General features: G+C 35.2%; 1 protein-coding gene across 2 annotated transcripts in view; it reads right to left on the bottom strand.

Annotated features, from left to right (window-relative positions):
* Window positions 1-18623, bottom strand: part of DMD (dystrophin) — a 2426617-nt gene that overhangs the window by 1438820 nt on the left and 969174 nt on the right. For both annotated transcript variants that reach the window (XM_072743155.1, XM_072743156.1), the window contains exon 13: window positions 802-921. In XM_072743155.1, coding sequence (XP_072599256.1) covers window positions 802-921 — 120 coding nt within the window. The remainder of the gene's footprint in view (window positions 1-801; window positions 922-18623) is intronic.

Raw genomic sequence — 18623 nt, forward strand, 5'->3', positions numbered from 1 at the left:
AAAATGAATCTCTCAAATACAATCTGTTGTTTTATATATATATATCTTATATATATATGAATATGAATATGAATGTACGTGTCAAATTCAGAACAATAAATTGTTGCATTTTTCCTTAATGTTGATGTTTTGCTTTATGTACATGTGTTTTGTTGAAAATGTTTTCAATTTTTTTCACAGTAAAATGTTGTTGTTCCCAATTAGGAAGAAAAGATAAAAATATGAAAATACCTACCTTGCTCTTTGTTATAGGTTTTGGTTATGTTTCCAAGGACATAATTACTATGACTCAGGTTGAATGAGGGCTTGAAAAGCTAAGTGTCTTCCCCCACAAATTTTTCATAACTTAAATATTCTGTGTCCTCATCAAGATTATAACTGAAGTTTTCCAGGAAAAAAATATGAAGGTGTTGGTTTCTCATGATTTGATTGAATGTGATTCATTTTGTGTTTTTTTTTTTTAACATTTGTCCTTTCTTTGACTGTAGGTTTTAAGAGTATATAAACGATATTCCTCTGACCACTTCTCTAATACATGTTATTCAACTATAATTTTTTTTAAAAAGTATCTGCAATCATGTATTTCCCCAAAGGCCAGGAAGCTAGTGTGAACAAACAGTGGGTGGTTAATGAAAGGGAAACATGTGCAAATGGGATATAACTTGGATTAGTTTAAATAAATGTGTTGCATTGTAAGTATTTGTAATATGCAAATTACATTATGCATTTTCTAGAAATTTTCTAAATTGCAATTAATTATTTTGAATGACACAGCTGGTATATTAAAGAAAATAATCTGACCTTAAGTTGTTCTTCCAAAGCAGCAGTTGCATGGTCTCCACTAGATTCATCGACTACCACCACCATATGAGTGAGGGAATTGACCCTGACTTGTTCCTGTTCTAAGTCTTCTTGAAGCACCTGAAAGAATGAATGAATGAATGAATGAATGAATAAATAAATAAATAAATGTAATTAAAATAACAGTCTTCTGAACTGAATGCCAAAACATTCCTTCCCAAATGGGTGGGATTTAATTTCTGTCATGTTTTGGGTAATGTAATTTTTTATTAAACTAAAACTGTTCCAAGAAAATTTTTTGCTATGGTGCTCAGCAAAATTAGACATTTCTACTGTCAACTGAACTTGGAAGTACATGGAGGAAGAATCTGTTGAGAGAAGTATGGTAAGATGTTCTACATCTTATCCCACCTCCTCTCACTTTTTCAAAGACTTTTCTCCTAAAATTACCTGCAGCCTCTGGCATCTTCAGTGTCTCCTTCTCTACTGAAGTTCACCATTATCAACTAAAACAAGACAAACTCTCTTGACCCAACAAACCCTTCCTCCTACTACCTTATTATGTATCCCTCTTCTCCAAAGAATAGTTTGTTTTCTACACTTACTAATTCCATTTCCTTATCCCACTATTCTCTTTGCCAGTTATCCCATTGAAACATGTCTTGTAAAGGTTGCCATCAACTTCCAGGTCCCCAAATTCATTCTTCATGCATTCTCTTCTACTTCACGTACCACCCCTTCCTGATTATCCTCCCACGTTACTAAGCACTGCTTTTTAACTCCTTTGTTGGTTCCTTCTTCTATGCTCAACTACAAATCAGATGTCATTCCTTTGTATAAAAGCCAATGGAGTCACATCACACTAAGAAGGAAAACACAAATTCTTTCCCATAAATCCTTCTGCAATCTAGCACCTGCCTACCTCTCAAATCTAACTGCATACCCTTCTTCCCCTCTTATACTATGTTTTGGCCATACTTAACTTCTCTTTCACAATCTGTCAAACTGTTTGCTTTGTCTGAAGTGTTCTTCCTCCATATCTCTAAATAATGTTTCCTTCTTATTGTTCAAGACCCATTTTAAGTGTCACTTGCCCAGAAGGGCTTTTCATGAAGATGCTATCTAAACTTCCTTCTCAATTACACTCAGTCTCTAATTTTTTAAGATACCATTTTCACTACTCAATATTTTCTTATATATTGGTTTAGTCATGTATTATCTGTACAACTTACAGGAATATACTGTCCACTAGAACAGAGATGTTCCTTGTCCTTCTCACTACATATTACAATCAACTGAAGATCAATAAGACTGTTGCTAAATGAATGAATGATGCCACGTGGGGGTGGGATGGGTGGGGAAGGTCAATATGCAAACATGAGTTTGGGTAAAGATTACAATCTAACAAGAGGGAGTCACTATTTAAAAAACGTAATTGTAACTGCCCTGACACCACACATAACCATAAAACAGTAGTCCACTCTTTTAAAAATCATAGTATACAACTTTTTTGTAAAGATAAACAGGGTAACAGAGTAAGGAAAGATAAACAGAGAAGGAAAAAACAGAGAAGGATGCTCTAGAACTGAGACATCTTGCCTGGGAGTTCTAGTTCCCACAAGACCTTATCATGCTACACTAATTGTGATTAGAAAATCCCTACATGGGTATGTAAAATGTAGAGTCATCTAGTTTGCTCCCTGGAACACTTTATTATATAATACAAGAGTGGAAAAGCAAGTCTGGGACAAGGTCTATTAATTTCTAGAAAATATGCAGTCCTTGCCTGTGGAACAATGGTGCTTGGTACCTATCAGACCAGCTCTTAGTTATGCAAGCCCTATGGAATATGTAAGCAAATTTATTTGGGATTGGCCATATCACAAACTCAAATGCATGAGCATTTTTATCCTAGGACTTTTATTTTTTGAGTCTCACCATTTTAGAGTGCTATAAAATCACTTACTTTTAGTTCCTCTCTCTAGATTTTTCATGCCATATTTTCAAGTGAAGCAATTTAGAATAAAATGACTATGCATTTATTTTGTGTGTGGAGTCTATACTGCCTATCACTCCTTTGACATTCCGGAGCTTACATTAGGTAATAAAACTCTGTCATGAGGCCGAAAATGGAAACATTAACATTCAGAGTTGTCCTTGAAAGTCATGTTGAGTCTGTGTTTTCAGAGTTATATAAGGCAGGACTGGGAATGTTTCATATGTACCATCCAGGAATTGTAAAAATAATTAAAATAATATTTTGGTGGCCAATATATCATAAGTTGGTTTCTTTAATTTGGTCAAATTCTTTCTCCCTATCATTCAAATATGAAAGCATATATAATTACATGTATTCAAAACAACTAGTAAATAATGCTACATTGTTCACTTTTTTACATCTAAACTGTTGTTTTCACTGCTTTAATATATTTTAGCAAAGGAACCTGAGAAAATTATTGTATGACCAGTGAAGCACTAATTTTAAACTGAGGTTCAGTCTTTCTAAATCATATGTGATCAAATGTACTATTTATTTTCTCCAGCACTTAGATTTCTGATTTTGTTTTGCTTATCTAGTTGCTTTATAATCAGAAATTATATTCTTGCCATATTTATCAAGGGTTTACATTTTATGCTTTTGCAGAAGTGCTAACACAAAGAACCACTAAGGCTAGTTGTCGGTTGATAGTTTCAAAATCAAACTTAAGACCTATCGGGATCTGTAGAGAGTAAAGGGAGACAATGGAACATGGGAAAGGCACTCTACAGTGGCTGAAATTCTTGAAGAGTACACAGCACCAGAGGAGATTAGCATATACTATTTGATTTATTTCCAGGATTTTTTTTCTCTTCTATGACTTTTTCAAATTATACCTTTTCTGTTACTCATAATCAGGCATTAAAGCAGAAACGGTTAAACTGACTTTTCTGAGCACACTCCATAGCTGCAAGACAGAAGCTACAGGAACATTTGTAATCATATTTCCTATTTCCCTAGACCTCCTCTCTGAAAATAAATAGAATGCATACCACAGAATTTGCTAATGCCCCCAATATCAACAAAATACAGAAGACTATAAAATATCCAATGTCTATAATTCATTTTTTTAAAAAGTTGATCCCTGATGGGCACTGACAGGGCACTTGACGGGATGAGCACTGGGTGTTATATGTCAGTAAATCAAACTCCAATAAAAAATATACAAAAAAAGAATAAAGTCTTTAAATTATAAAAAAATAGAAGTAGCAAGAATGTCACATACAGAAAGGTGGGTTTAAAAAGTGAAATTTTCCCATCCACCTACATATCCATGAATAAGGGCTTGGATCATTGGTAGAAACTATGCCTTCCTGCTTCCCTTTTTGAGGAAACCCAGATTCTCAAGACTACTCATTTTTAAAATACATTACAATTTTAAAGCTGTTTTAAAATTAATTTTAATCAAATATTTACTTCTTATGGATTTGAATTTATCATAGCTGTATTTATACAATAGAGATTTACAGTAGATTTGCTAATCCTGAAATATGAGCCAAATTATTCCAAATATAGATATACCTCCAGAGAAGTATGCTAACATTTTTGCCTATCAGAAAATAATATCTTCAAATTAAAATGCTATGACTGTTAAAGTATGTTTTTCTTTATTAAAAACATATAAATTATACACACACAAGTACATGCTAGGTATTTTATTATGTAGTTCTTACAGTTATTTTTATTAAAGTAATGCATTTGTTACACTTACCAAATGAAAAAAAAATTCAGGCTCCTAATTGCATTTCTATACCATTATTAGATAGATACAAATGTCAGAAATGTTTGTTCTCTAATGTCAACTAACAATCTTTTTTTTATGACAAGGGAAAAGGCCAACAGTGAAATTTAACATTAAAAATGCTTAGATTTAACAAACAGATTTTGTTATACCTCTGTACATAATTCTATTTCTTATAAATTATTCTGTAGTTAAAGGTCCTGACAAAATTTGTTATTCCCTTAGTACATATTCACAATTTTATGATTTAAATATGACTTTTCTTCTATTCCCTTCAAATGTCATCAGTGGTAGTGAATCCTTCTTGCCCTGACCCATGTCAAATTGTTTTTCAAAACCTGGCTCAGAACGATCACTAAAGAGTCAGTTTAGTGTTTACTCCAAACTTAAATGATTTAACTCTTTATTAGCACATCTGTGAAATAATGCTTGAAAAACAAAGGAATGGAAATGCATAAGGCTAGGAAATTACTAGATTTGATGTGTTGAGGTGAAGATGAATGACTAATAGAAACATGGAGAAATAGAACATAAAAACAAGGCTGGGTCTCTCATAATCTCTGTAGGAGGTTATACAATACTCCCCTCAGCCATAGTATATGCTCAGGAACACGGAATAGGAAAGGGCAGTAGCTGCCTACATGCACAGTTTATTTTATTACTCCTTCTACTTCAATGATCAACCAACACAAAATTGCCAACACCAGGTCCAACATGCTCACATACGTGTACACATGCACACACGTGTACAGACACATCTAGAAACAACACAGATCATAGGCTATGTGTGGATTCTAAGGCCATCTGCTGCCTCCCATATATTACTTTAAATTAATATAATTAAAAGATGATTAAGAAAATATTAAGTTTAAGGAATTTTTAGTTTTTAATTTAGCCAAAAAAATGTACACAAAAAGAAAGGCTGATAAAAACAAAACTTATATCAAATATAAAATTTGCAAAAAATCTTAAGAAATTAGTAGAGCTTCTAGAAACAGGGGATAAGTCCAACAGCTAGGAAAGTAGTATTTTATTTTATTTTTTTTAATTTTTATTTATTTATGATAGTCACACACACAGAGAGAGAGAGAGAGAGAGAGAGAGAGAGAGAGGCAGAGACATAGGCAGAGGGAGAAGCAGGCTCCATGCACCGGGAGCCCGACATGGGATTCGATCCCGGATCTCCAGGATCGCGCCCTGGGCCAAAGGCAGGCGCCAAACCGCTGTGCCACCCAGGGATCCCGGAAAGTAGTATTTTAAAAAATACATCTCAGGATAAAAAAAAGTCCCTAGACACTTATGCACAATTAGCTAATGCAATACGTCTGGATATGAATTGATTTTATTTTCAAATAAAAACATCCTGGCCAAATCAGAAAATTTTATGATTTCTTAAAAAATGATGAGAAGGTAGGCAATTCATCCTTCTCTTCACCTTTTCTCTTATGGTCATTCTTATTTCCTTCTTTCCATCAGCTCTGCACTGGTCTAGGCTCTGTATCTCCTGCCTCCCTGAGTGAAATGATCTGTAAATGACTTGTCATTTTATTTTCAGTCCAATATTCATTTTGCTAAGCCTCACTGGTCATAGTATGGTCTAGTTTTCAGGAGGATCTATTTATAGTATGTAATTTTGTTGTACATTTGCTGAATATTTTTAAAAATCTACCTCAACAGGCCTCCCTAGAAGACCTTTTATTTTGATATCCACTTACTAAATGCAATTATATTATATTAGTCTTTATATCAGGACCACTGTTTTTATCTTTTTCTTAGAAATAAATGTTTATATTTCAGCCAATTCCTAAGCTACCAAAGGGGGCCCTAAAGACCATTTCAATGAAGATATCAGAAAAATTTAAAAACCTAAAGCTTCCCACCTAAAGCTTTCCAATTGCAAGATGGGGGCTCAAGAAGTATGAAAAAATTATTGTAAAAACAGAGTTCATAATTAATATACCCTGCTTTGTTCAGAGTATAATAGGGTATTATATGGATGACAGGTTAATAAAAATATATGCATGCTTAAAGGTGTGGGATCTGAAGTCAGATTTCCTGGGTTTGATTTCTGGATGCACTGCAAACCAGTCATGTGACCTTGAGAAAGTCTTCAACCACACCAAGCTTCAGCTTACTAATTTTCAAAATGGGATAATAAGAATGTCTATCCCTTTAGATGGTTAGGAATCCTGAATACAATATAATTGCTTAGCATACTGCCTAGCACACAGTATGAACTCGATAAACATTAAGAGCTAGTTAGTACTAAAAACTCTCATTTAGGCACATTGAGAACAAAGATTTCAAACCCTACTGCAAGAATCCAATAGCCACCTCATTCATGTTCATCTAATTCCTGCTGTCTATCATACTATAATAGGTATCATTAGTACAGAAAGAGCATGCTTTCAGAAATCCAAGAATGAAGAACTGAAGTTATAGCAAACTTTTGGGATTTGGAAAGATACAATATGAATTTTAAATCCATAAGTAAGACTTCAACTTCCAAATTATTTACATGAGATTGACAATGGTAGTTTTAACTAACTGATCTAGGGACACCTGGGTGGCTAAGTGGCTGAGCAACTGCCTTTGGCTCAGGGTGTGATTCTGGAATCTTGGGATCAAGTCCCACATCAGGTTCCTGCTTCTCCCTCTGCCTATGTCTCTGCCTCGCTGTATGTGTGTCTCTCATAAATAAATAACTAAAATCTTTTTAAAAAATAAACTAACTGATCCAGTGATCACACACATTGTTAAAAAATGAGTATGGGCAGAACACCTATGTTACAGGGCAAGGAGGACAGACTCTAATCACTAAAATAAAGACCTCAATTCTCATACTTTTCCTCCTTCCTCTGTAATTTGCACAGGTATACAGGCACCCATACATCCTGCCTATAGTTACACTGCTGAAATCAGAAAGTCAAGGGAACCCCACGAAAATTGAATAAATAATTGCAAAATGCCTTTAGCCTGACAATAATTAATGAAAAAGAAGAGAACAGGAATATTGGGAGAGAGGAGTGGGATGGAAGTTTTCAGGCACAGCATAGAGGAAGTGATAAGTAGCTGTGATATTCAATTCTACTGATTATCCTCCTGCTCCAACATTACTGCCATTTTCTTCATAAGCCGATTTTGCTCTATGTTCCCTTTCTAGTTCCTTTTGCCCTAATTTTGAAGAAAGTGCTACAGGATTCATGGTGAAAAATCCTTTCCTTAACCATTTTAATTCTAAGCACTTCTATATGCAGCTACCACTAATAAGCTCTCTTCCCTGATTGCTGACTCTGAGTCTGAGGACTTCTATGCAATCTCTCCATCTCTTTCATTCAGATACTCCCAAGCCAGGGAAAACAAATGCCACACTTGCTCAAGCTCCTGGCTGCTCTCTGCATTTGCTCTAGCCTCTAGGATAGCCACCAGAGTCAGACTTCTTTGGAATCTAAGAAAAGAGGGCAAAGAGTCTGGCAGATAGGTCAAGATGAAAAGCCAGAGTCTATGGATTACTATTTAAGTTACCTTAGGCAACTCCTTAACCACACTGAACACATTTATTTATCTGATAATGAGGGATTTAAATCCCTACAGGAAAGCTTTTATACTGGAATTAAATGAGATAATACATTAGAATCAGGTACCACAATGCTTAGAGTTGGTAGGTGGTGAGGAAATGCTCATTTTTCTTCTATTTCTGACATTATCACCTTATCATTCAATTCTTAGACTAAGATCCATGGAAATAGTCACTTTGGGCATCAGTATTTATTCCCAAAACTTTTGATAATTACATCATGTATATTCTAATTACTAATATTCTCAGTGTGCTAAAACTATAGATCATATAAAAATATCCAACTTAGGGGTGCCTGAATGGCTCAGTCAGTTAAGCAGGTGACTGTATGTTTTGGCTCAGGTCTTAATCTCAGAATGGTGAGGTCAAGCCCTAGGGTGGACTCTATGCTCAGGGGGGAGTCTGCTTGAGATTCTTTCCCCTACCCCTCTGTACCTCTCTTGCTCACACACTTATGTTCCCTCTCTCTCAAATAAATAAAAGCTTTTTGAAAAAAAAATCCAATTTAGTAGTTTTCTCATTCTCACTAGATATAATCCCACTCTTTGGGATCCCTGGGTGGCGCAGCGGTTTGGCGCCTGCCTTTGGCCCAGGGCACAATCCTGGAGACCCGGGATCGAATCCCACATTGGGCTCCCGGTGCATGGAGCCTGCTTCTCCCTCTGCCTGTGTCTCTGCCTCTCTCTCTCTCTCTCTGTGACTATCATACATAAAATAAAATAAATTAAAAAAAATCCCACTCTTTAATTGTTAATGGAATCTAAAATATTATCCAGTATAAATTGTCCCTGCAATATGTAGTTCCACTGAATAACAGAATGCTACCAGTTGTACTAGAAATCATTTTGCTCATAACAGAACTATTAAACAAAAAATTATAGCATGCTGTAGTTACCAATTTTATATTCCTTAGAAAGAGACACAGTGCCATATTCAACATTATTTTTAATTTGAGAATGGATTTATGCTCTTGTACTTTGTTATACATGAATATTTTTTCAAGAAAAATTATTTTCTTAAAATTCATATTATCATATTTGTTGTGGCTTTCTTTTGAAAAATTTTCCCCTAAAAAGCATTCTAAAATGTTTTTTATATGTAAATAATTCATTTACATTATTAATGTTGCATTACCTATTCAAGGGAACTGGAATTAATTAGTATTGGTTCAGTAAAACAGAGATACTTTACATTAGACTAACTCCTTAAGTGAGAGATAGAATCATCTGTTTTCCTTTTTTTTTTCTCTTTACCCTCACCAGAGCAAGAAACTTCTAATAAAGAAGCATTATAGGAGGAATTGAGAATAAAAAAAAATCAAGATAGTATCTCTAAGATTATGGCATCTTGGATAGTTATATTTCAATAGATGTATTGACAACAACAAGGCTGTGATATTTTGAGCAATGTAATGTTACTGAGTCAGTACTCAGTGATTTTTAATGAACCAAATAATAATCTGATAGCTGGAATAAATAACTTGATTTGTTGAAAAAATAACATGAGCACAAATTTATCATCATCATCATTATTAAATTAATGGTATATCTACTATGTAAAGTTATCCTTGGAATCTGCTGCTTGGTTATAGCATGTTGATGGGAAATTAGATGCCTTCTCAATTAGATTTTCAAAAATTAAAACTGAGCATCAGTCATATACAACTCTGTAGAATATAAAGAGTGGTACTGTCCTTTTCTACTTTAACTTGCCACTTCCTTACACCAATAGAATATTATTATCATACAAATCAATTTTATTTGGCTTGGAGTCATGTCTTATACAATAATAACAGCTAAGGTCATTCATATAATTCTGGGTACCAGGTATTATTCTGGGTATTTTTTATGCAATTATGTTCCAAATGTTTTTATCATCCCTGTAAGATAGATATCATAATAATCATCCTGGTATTACAGAGTCTAATATACTGCCTCCAATATACTGTAATATTAGATATATTAAGACATTTAAATAAGGGTAAGAGATAGCTATGTCCATTTTGTATGACTGTACAACATAAGGCACATAAAGAGAAACTTAAACTCTTGTGGGTAAGTGTATGTATACGTGTGTATACTCTACTCGAGTGTATACTCTAGTTGAGTTCCAGATTTCAGCCTTCTGATGATGCTTGAATTCAACCTATTACATTTTAAAGACTACTACAAGGCTCACTTTGAAAATATACAGACACATACAAATAGGTCCTACTCTATGTTCCTACTGTTTGAAAGCAGGGTTAAAACTGGGTCATTTTGGCAATAAATATTAATTAAAGCAGTGTTTAATATGAGGTTTGGGGCATTAGTAGGTGGTTCAAGTGACTTTTTTCTGCATGGCATAGTTTCTTTGATTGTTCTTAACTTCCCTCTCATGAATCCTTCCTATCTGGATATTCTCTCTTGGAACATATTTATCATCATGTTGTATTTTGACTATTCTCTTATGAATTTTTCCTATCTGAATATTCTCTTTTAGAACACATTTGTCATCATGCTATGCATGGATATGGTCATGGGATCTCCCACTTGAGAGAATACATGTTTTTATTCCATGGTTCCTATTATGTGTCATTTGAAAGTCAAGTAAGGTCCTATGGAATCCAAAAAAAAGAGAAAGTACAGTATCTCTAGGCCTTCTCTCTCCTTCCTTAATAAGAGTCTGGGAAGAAAGGTTAAATTGTAAGGTCAGCTTAAAAACAAGGGGGGGGGCAACCAGACCTAATTTAGCCAAGACTGAGGCCAGAGGGCAAAAAGTCCTTATAATTTACATTAAGTTCATTGTGACTCAAAAGGCCACAGTTCTGAACACAAATATAAGAACAGAGTCTTATGATTACAGACATTATAGTTTCCCCAGCTGGTTCCCTCTTCACATATTCCTCATGAATTGATCACTCTGGGGCAGGTCCAATGAAAAATCTGATTCCATCAAATGGATTTCCTTTTCCACATGAGTAAGGATTACAAGCTTGATTTCTATGGACCTATCTAGGTATGACTTCTGCTGGTATCTTCTGTGATACTTATAAAGAGGCCAGGATTACAATCATTGAGGAATTTTAACGGGGAATTAAACAGGGATAGAAGGAAAGAACAAATGTCAGAGGTAGTGAGAGGGCATCAGAGATGCTATTTCCAAGGAAGTTGTGTTATAGATGTGCTCCTTCATCTATGAGTTATTTCCTTGCCTCTACTCACAATGCTTTTGTTTATTTGTCAGATTACGTGTAAGTAAGGAAGCAATGATGAGGCTTCTGTGTGTGATAAAACTAGTCAGAATTATTTAAAGTGTCTGCTCCAAAAAGACATTTACAGAGCATCAGTTATGTGCTAAGTAATTGGCTAGGCATTAGAGAAACAAAGAGGTCTATCTGGTTCTCTGGCTGTAGCATGGTAGTTTTTTCCTGATTATATTGTTTATCTTTATTGCCATAGCCACCAAACATTCATTAATCACTTATCAGGATAAAAGGAAATAAAATGGAATTTCAAAGCAGTAACCGATAACATACTGTTAATCTTACAAAAGATGGAAGAGAGCTAACTAGTTACTAAAAGCATTCTTGATTCCATGGTATTCTTAGGCTTTTTGGAATCCTGCACTTCCCAATTATTGCATTTCTATCTTAGTATGGTCTGTTTTTTAAAATCCAACTTTGCTTCCCAACTGCCCAGTTTCACAATCTATTACTTCAAGCCCTTTGCTCATTTCCTAAATTTAGTCCTGCTGGTTCTGCTGTTGATTTCTAAAACATTTCCTACACCTGTTAACAATTTTCATTGACATTGTTTCCATTCAGGCTCCTATACACTTTCTGCAGTATCTTCCTACCATGTCATCTGGCCTCCTATTGATCTCTGTGAAGATTTATCTCACAAGATATATCTTCCTAAAAAATTAAGATAAATTTTCCTAAACCACTACTCTTCAGTTTAATTTCTCATCAATAATGGCTCCCTTCTACCCATGGAGTAACTCCAAATGCCTGAGTCTTGAGTTCAAGACCCTCCACAGTCAGGTTGTACTCTTAGCCCTGAGGATAGTGCAACACATGACAAAGACAAGTGGCACAATCTACATTCCCCTGCCTCATTTCCTTTGCCCAAGCAAGTCACTATTTTTAATATTTTCAAGCCATTTTGCATATTCTGCCTGGTACAATGGTCACTTGTTTTCTGTGTTTATATCTGTTGTACTAACATGTGAGTTTCCTGAGAAAGATTCCATATATAAAAAGTGTCTGTATTCCTCACAGCACCCACTGTGCTTTCATAAGTGTTTGTTCAATGATATGGAACAGAATGCAATGAAATGAAATCAAGGGCCAAATCCTTTAGCAGGGTTACACCAAAATTCTTCCCATTACATGAACATCTAGATCATTTTAAAGGTCACCAGAAGAGTAGATTTCCCAATTTTGGAAACCCAAACGTTTGAGATTAACTAAGCTGCAAGGAAAGGATAGGTGACTGAGCTTCTAAGAGGTCATTTGTATTAATCGGTACTTAACCTAGAACATTCACTGAAGTCAAAATGTAGTGCACATGCCATATTTATATCTTCAGATTCTAATAACTTGTATGGTAAGGACTTTGTTGATGCTGTTACTAAGCCAGTGTTGCTAATAACAAAAGGCTAAATCTCTCAGAAGAAATGGAAACTTGGCTAGTACACTGAGCATTAACCTTCATCTCAGGCTGACTGTGCTTTGAGACAAAAGGTTCCTCAGTCAAATGCTTCTCTTTTAATTAAAAGACCCTCCAAAATAGCCAACTCTCTTCCCATTAATGAATATCTAAGCCCACAACAGACCTTTACTCCTAACTAATATTGTCACTCCTTCAAGGGAAATTCTTTCATTCCTTATCAACATAGCTAATAAAATCTGTCTCTTAAGACAAAAATAACCAACCAGAATTATTTCTGACATGTGCCTTCACAAGGGGAAGAAGAGGCTGAATTTATTCATTCCCAAGAGATTAACTTTTGGGTGACTCAGATCTAAAGTAAACTTGTAAATTCTCTCCCCAAAGCAATAGCTGTGAAGAATGATTGGTTTTTCCAAATTTTGTAGCAAATTGAACTTTTCCCTGTTACCCAGAGTTAACACTTTTGCTACATTTAATAGTAACCACCAATATAGGATCAATTGTTCTACCTTGCCTAATTGGCAGATTCAGTAAAAGTGACTTATCTCCATGACATTTCACAGTGGTTGCACTTCTAGCTTGCCTCATAATAAAATGCTGTTGAAATGAAGATAGCAAAGGATCCTGTCAGTGAACATAGAGAAGCATATCTGTAATATTCATGGTGTAGTTGCAAGATTTTCAAAGTTTCTTTTTCTGTCCTCGAAACCAAGGAGAACAAGAGAGAGGAAAAGAGGGAGGAAGGGGAGGGAGAGAAAAAGCCAGAGTCCTCTGTTCTGAGAAGAATTTAAATGGACTCCCAGCAACAAAATCTGTGCCTCTTTTTTGATTTTGTCATCTCTAATCATCTCTTAGAAAAAGAAAGATGACTAAGGGATTTAATGTCTATCTATACATAGCTAAAACCCCTAAATGTTAACTTAGGTGAGGAGTGTGATGATGCAGCCAGGCGGAGTTGCTTTTTTCAACTACCAAGGTTACTGATGTATTTGTTGTCAGGAGAAATTTCCATATTTTCATTCACCTACAATGCTTGGAAAGGTGACAAAGTGAATCAATGACTACTTAAATCAGGCTTTAGTTTGAACCCAGTTACCTAAAGAAACAACATTTATCTTTTTCTGTTTTATGAAGCATGGCAAGAATAACAATAAAAAATGTACTCCTTTTAGTGTGTACTTTTAAGAAAATATGCTTCCCATTTAAATAAATTCAACTACAGAGAACAAAATGATGGTTGTCAGAGGGCAGGGGTGGGGGACAGGTGAAAGAGTTGATGGGGATTAAGGGGGACACTTGTGATGAGCATGGAGTGTTGTATGGAAATGTTGAATCACTATATTGTACACCTGAAATTAATATGACACTGTTTGTTACCTACACTGGAACTTAAATAAAAACTTTAAAATAAATAAATAAATTCAACTCCTTTATAAATTGTTTGATTTTGTTAATCATTTTCTTCTCCCCATCAATATTTTAAGTAACAAAAGAATATTAGCAATTTTCAAACTTTCTCTTAGCTGTGTTTTTCCCTTATCTTAGTTTTACAAAAAAATATAGATATACATATATGTGTGTGTGTGTGTGTGTGTGTGTGTGTATAGCCTGAAGTGGATTTAAACAGTTAAAGGTAGAATCTGGCCTCACTCTCTGGGATGAGAAACAGAAACAATTCCATCTGTTTCTCTTTTTGTACTTATATGAATAAGTCCTGGATGTAAAAGATTAGATAATCAACTTGCATGTAATTCTGTTGCTTTTTGTTTCAAATTATTCTCTTCAAAGCAATTTCATACTCATCAGAAATGGCATATTTTCAAGTAATGGACAATCTAGTCAAACTTTATGACAATATTAGTCAAATATTTCGCATTCTGTTCACTCTATATCTTCCATAGGAATGTGTAAAACATTCCAGGTAACTGTCAGAATATGAAGATTCTAGGTGGCCTGTCTATGCTGACTGAAGAATCTATTCAGGGTTTCCTTGTGGTTGCCCTAAGTCATTCACACTCATGGCTAGCCTCACATTATTCTGCCACTTCTCCTAATGGAGTGCTAGCTTCCTGGCTTCCTCCTCAGACTCCAGGCATCCAGGGGCAACATCATTACCTCTGATGTTCAGTGTTATCAGCCTTTGTCTTGCCCTTTCCTAAAAAAAGGCTTCACATTCTAAAACTAATGGAAAGATTAAAATAGACATTGTTTCCTATATGAAGATGTGGAGAACATGAGAATTAAGCAATTTCTGAAAATTATGCATTTAGTTTGTGACAAGGCTGAAGAGTACCCTGGCTTCCTGGGCAAGAAGGTTGTCTTACATTGAGTTCCTCTCCAAGCAGACCTTGAGCCAAGGATTTGGGGGCAAAGAGTTTATTTGGGAAGATAAAGAATACCTTCTGTATCTGAGAAGAATATCTCAGGAGGCATTATGAAAGTGAGAACATGAAACAGCTTACCTCATGGACGTCTGGGGCTCAGTGTTGCTGGGAAACTGTTGAGAGACTATGGAATTAAGAAACACGTTGGAATTATCTCACCATGAGGCAAGGATTCTGGGAGATTTATCCATCATCCCCTGTTCCTCCTTGGCTAATTCATAACAGCTCTGGTAGCACTAAATGCTTCCTTCCCACCCTCAAACTGGCTGAGACTATCTTGTGGTAGCAAATGTCCTCAGAGAAGCAATTAGTGTATACAAAAACAGTCTGCATGCAACTTCCAGTGCAGGCCAAGGGGAAGAGGGTGACAGAGTGTCTATGATAGGAGTGCATTAATCACACGTGAAATGTGGTCTAGTTTGAGATGCAGTATTGGATCTAACTTCTTCATCAGATATTCAGTTAAAATCTAGATGACAAATTCGCCTCTTTTCATCACAAGTTCCACATGAAAATTAGACTAGAGTTGAATATTTATGTTTTCCCTCAATGGTGCAGTGGATGGAGATGACCAAAGCCATAGCTCTCCCTAAACTGCTTGACTGTAATCTGCTATGGCCAAAGGTTGGATGTGGGGGCACCAAAAGCAAGGGCCAGCCGGCCCCATTTGTCATTGAACCAGAAGCTCATTAAATAAGAAAAGAACCTGGGACTTGGAAAGAACAGTATCTTGCATCTACATAGAGAAACTATGAAACTAGCTCTGACAAAATGTTATACAAAGAGAATAAAGTTGGGTGAGATGCACATTTAGGAGAACTGAGATGAGGAAGTAGATATTTCCTTTCAAAGCCACAAATCCAAGAAATACAGAATCCTTAGTAGAGTTATCAGATGAAATCCAGGATGCCAACTTAAATCAGAATTTCAGATAAACAATGAGTGGTTTGGGACATACTTGCATTAAAACAATTATTTGTTGCTTATCTGAAATTTAAATTTAACTAGGCTTCTTGTATTTTTATTTCCTAAATCTGGCAAGCCCAATCTGGACCATTTATGAAGGTTATTTTGCATGCACGCATGAACGCGTGCGTGTGTGTGTGTGTGTGTTTGCATGCGCGCCCCTTGTGTTTCTTTATGGACTGAGCAAGCTCTTTTTCCTACAATAAAACTCAGATCTAGCTTTATAATGGTTATTAGAATGAAACACCTTCAAAATTCCATTCAGAAATAATTGTCACTATTTGCTGGCAATAGGACTTCATCCATGGAAAATCCTAAAGACGGCATCAGAAACTGTTAGAACTAATAAATATAGAAAAGTTGCAAGATACATAAACAATATACAGAAATCATTTATTAAAAAAATCATTTATATGCACTAACAACAAACTTTCAGAAAGAGTAGTTAAGAAAACAACCCAATTTACGATTGCTTCAGAAAGAATAAAGCACCTAGTAATAAAATTGACCTAGAAGGTGAACGATCTATACATTAAAATCTATTAAGATACTTATGAAAGAAAATGAATAAGACATAAATAAATGGAAATATATTTCATGCCCATAGATTGTGAGAATATTAAAATGTCCATATTAAAAATAAGAAAATTTCCATATTGTCCAAAATAATCTAGAGATTTACCTGCAATCCTTATCTAAATTCCAATGGTATCTTTCACAGAACTAGAGCAAACAATCCTAAAATTTGTATACAACCACAAAAGATCTCAAATAGCTAAAGCAATGTTGACAAAGAAGAAAAAAGCTGGAGGCATGATTCTCTCTGGTTTCAAACTATATTATGTAGCTATAGTAATCAAAACAGTATGGTTCTGGCATAAAAAACAGACACATCAATGAAATATAATTTAAAAATCCAGAAATAAACCCATGCGTATAAGGTCAATTAATTTATGACAAAAGAGGCAAGAATATACAATGAGGAAAGGACACTCTCTTCAATAAATGGTGTTGAGAAAAGGGCAGAACCACATTTACAATAATTAAACTAGACCACTGTCTTATATCATCACAAAAATTAACTCAAAACAAATTAAGACTTGATGCATGACCTGAAAACATAAAACTCCAAGAAGAATACAAAGGTGGTAAGCTTCAAGACAGCAGTCTTAGTGATAATTCTTTTTTTTTTTTTGGATTTGAATCTAAAGCAAAGGTAATAAAAGCAAAAATAAACAAGTGGAACTACAGCAAAATAAAAAGATTCTGCACAGCAAAGGAAACCCATCAACAAAATGAAAAGACAATCTATAGAATGGCAGAAAATATTTGCAAATCATCTATCCACTAAGGGATTAATACCCAAAATATAAGAAGAACTTATACAATTCAACAACAAAAATACAATCAGGGACACCTGGGTGGCTCAACGGTTGAGCATCTGCCTTTGGCTCAGGGCATGATCCTGGTCCCGGGATCAAGTCCCGTATCAGGCTCCCTGTGAGGAGCCTGCTTCTCCCTCTGTCTGTGTCTCTGCCTCTCTCTGTGTGTCTCTCATGAATAAATAAAATCTTTGAAAAATACAATCAGATTTTAAAGTAAGCAGAGGATCTGAATAGACATTTTTTCCAAAGAAGACGTACTAGAGGCCAACAAGCATGTGAAAAGATGCTCAACATCACTAATCATCAAGGAAATGAAAATAAAAACCGTAACAAGCTATCACTTTGCATTTCTCAGAATGCCTATTATCAAAAATATATGAAATAAGAAATTTTGGTGAGGATGTGGAGAAAAAGAGAACCCTTGTGTACTGTTGGGAGGAAAATAAACTGGTCAACCACTATTGGAAACACTACGAAGGTTTCTCAAAAAATTAAAAAATAGAAATACCACATGATCCAGCAATTCCACCTCTCAGTATTCACTTGGAGAAACAAATGAACAAAACAAAACTTATAGATACAGAGAACTGAACGATGAATGCCAGAGAGGAGGGAGGTTAGGGCATAGGCAAAGTGGCTGAAGGGAGTCACAAAGTACAGACTTCCAGTTACAAAACAGTAAGTCAGCTAGATGTTATGTACAGCACAGAACTACAGTCAATAAAATTGTAGTGCATATTTGAAAGTTGCCAGGAGAGTCAACCTTAAAAGCTCTCATCACAAGATTTTTAAAAAATGTTTAACTCTGTATGGTAACAAATGGTAACTAGATTTACTTGGCTGATCATTTTTCAGTGTATACAAATTTCAAATCATTATGTTATATATCTGAAACTTATATAATTTTCTATGTCAATTAACATTTAAAACATGGATGCTGAAGGGGCACTGGGTGGCTCAGGTCCTGATCCCAGGTTATTGGGTTTGAGCCCTGCATAGGGCTCCCTGCTCACTGGGGAGTCTGCTACTCCCTCCCATCTGCCCCTCCCAATGCTTGTGTGTGTTCTCTTTCTCTC

This window comes from Vulpes vulpes, chromosome X (genome assembly GCF_048418805.1).
Source record: "Vulpes vulpes isolate BD-2025 chromosome X, VulVul3, whole genome shotgun sequence".
In the NCBI taxonomy this organism is placed as follows: Eukaryota; Metazoa; Chordata; class Mammalia; order Carnivora; family Canidae; genus Vulpes; species Vulpes vulpes.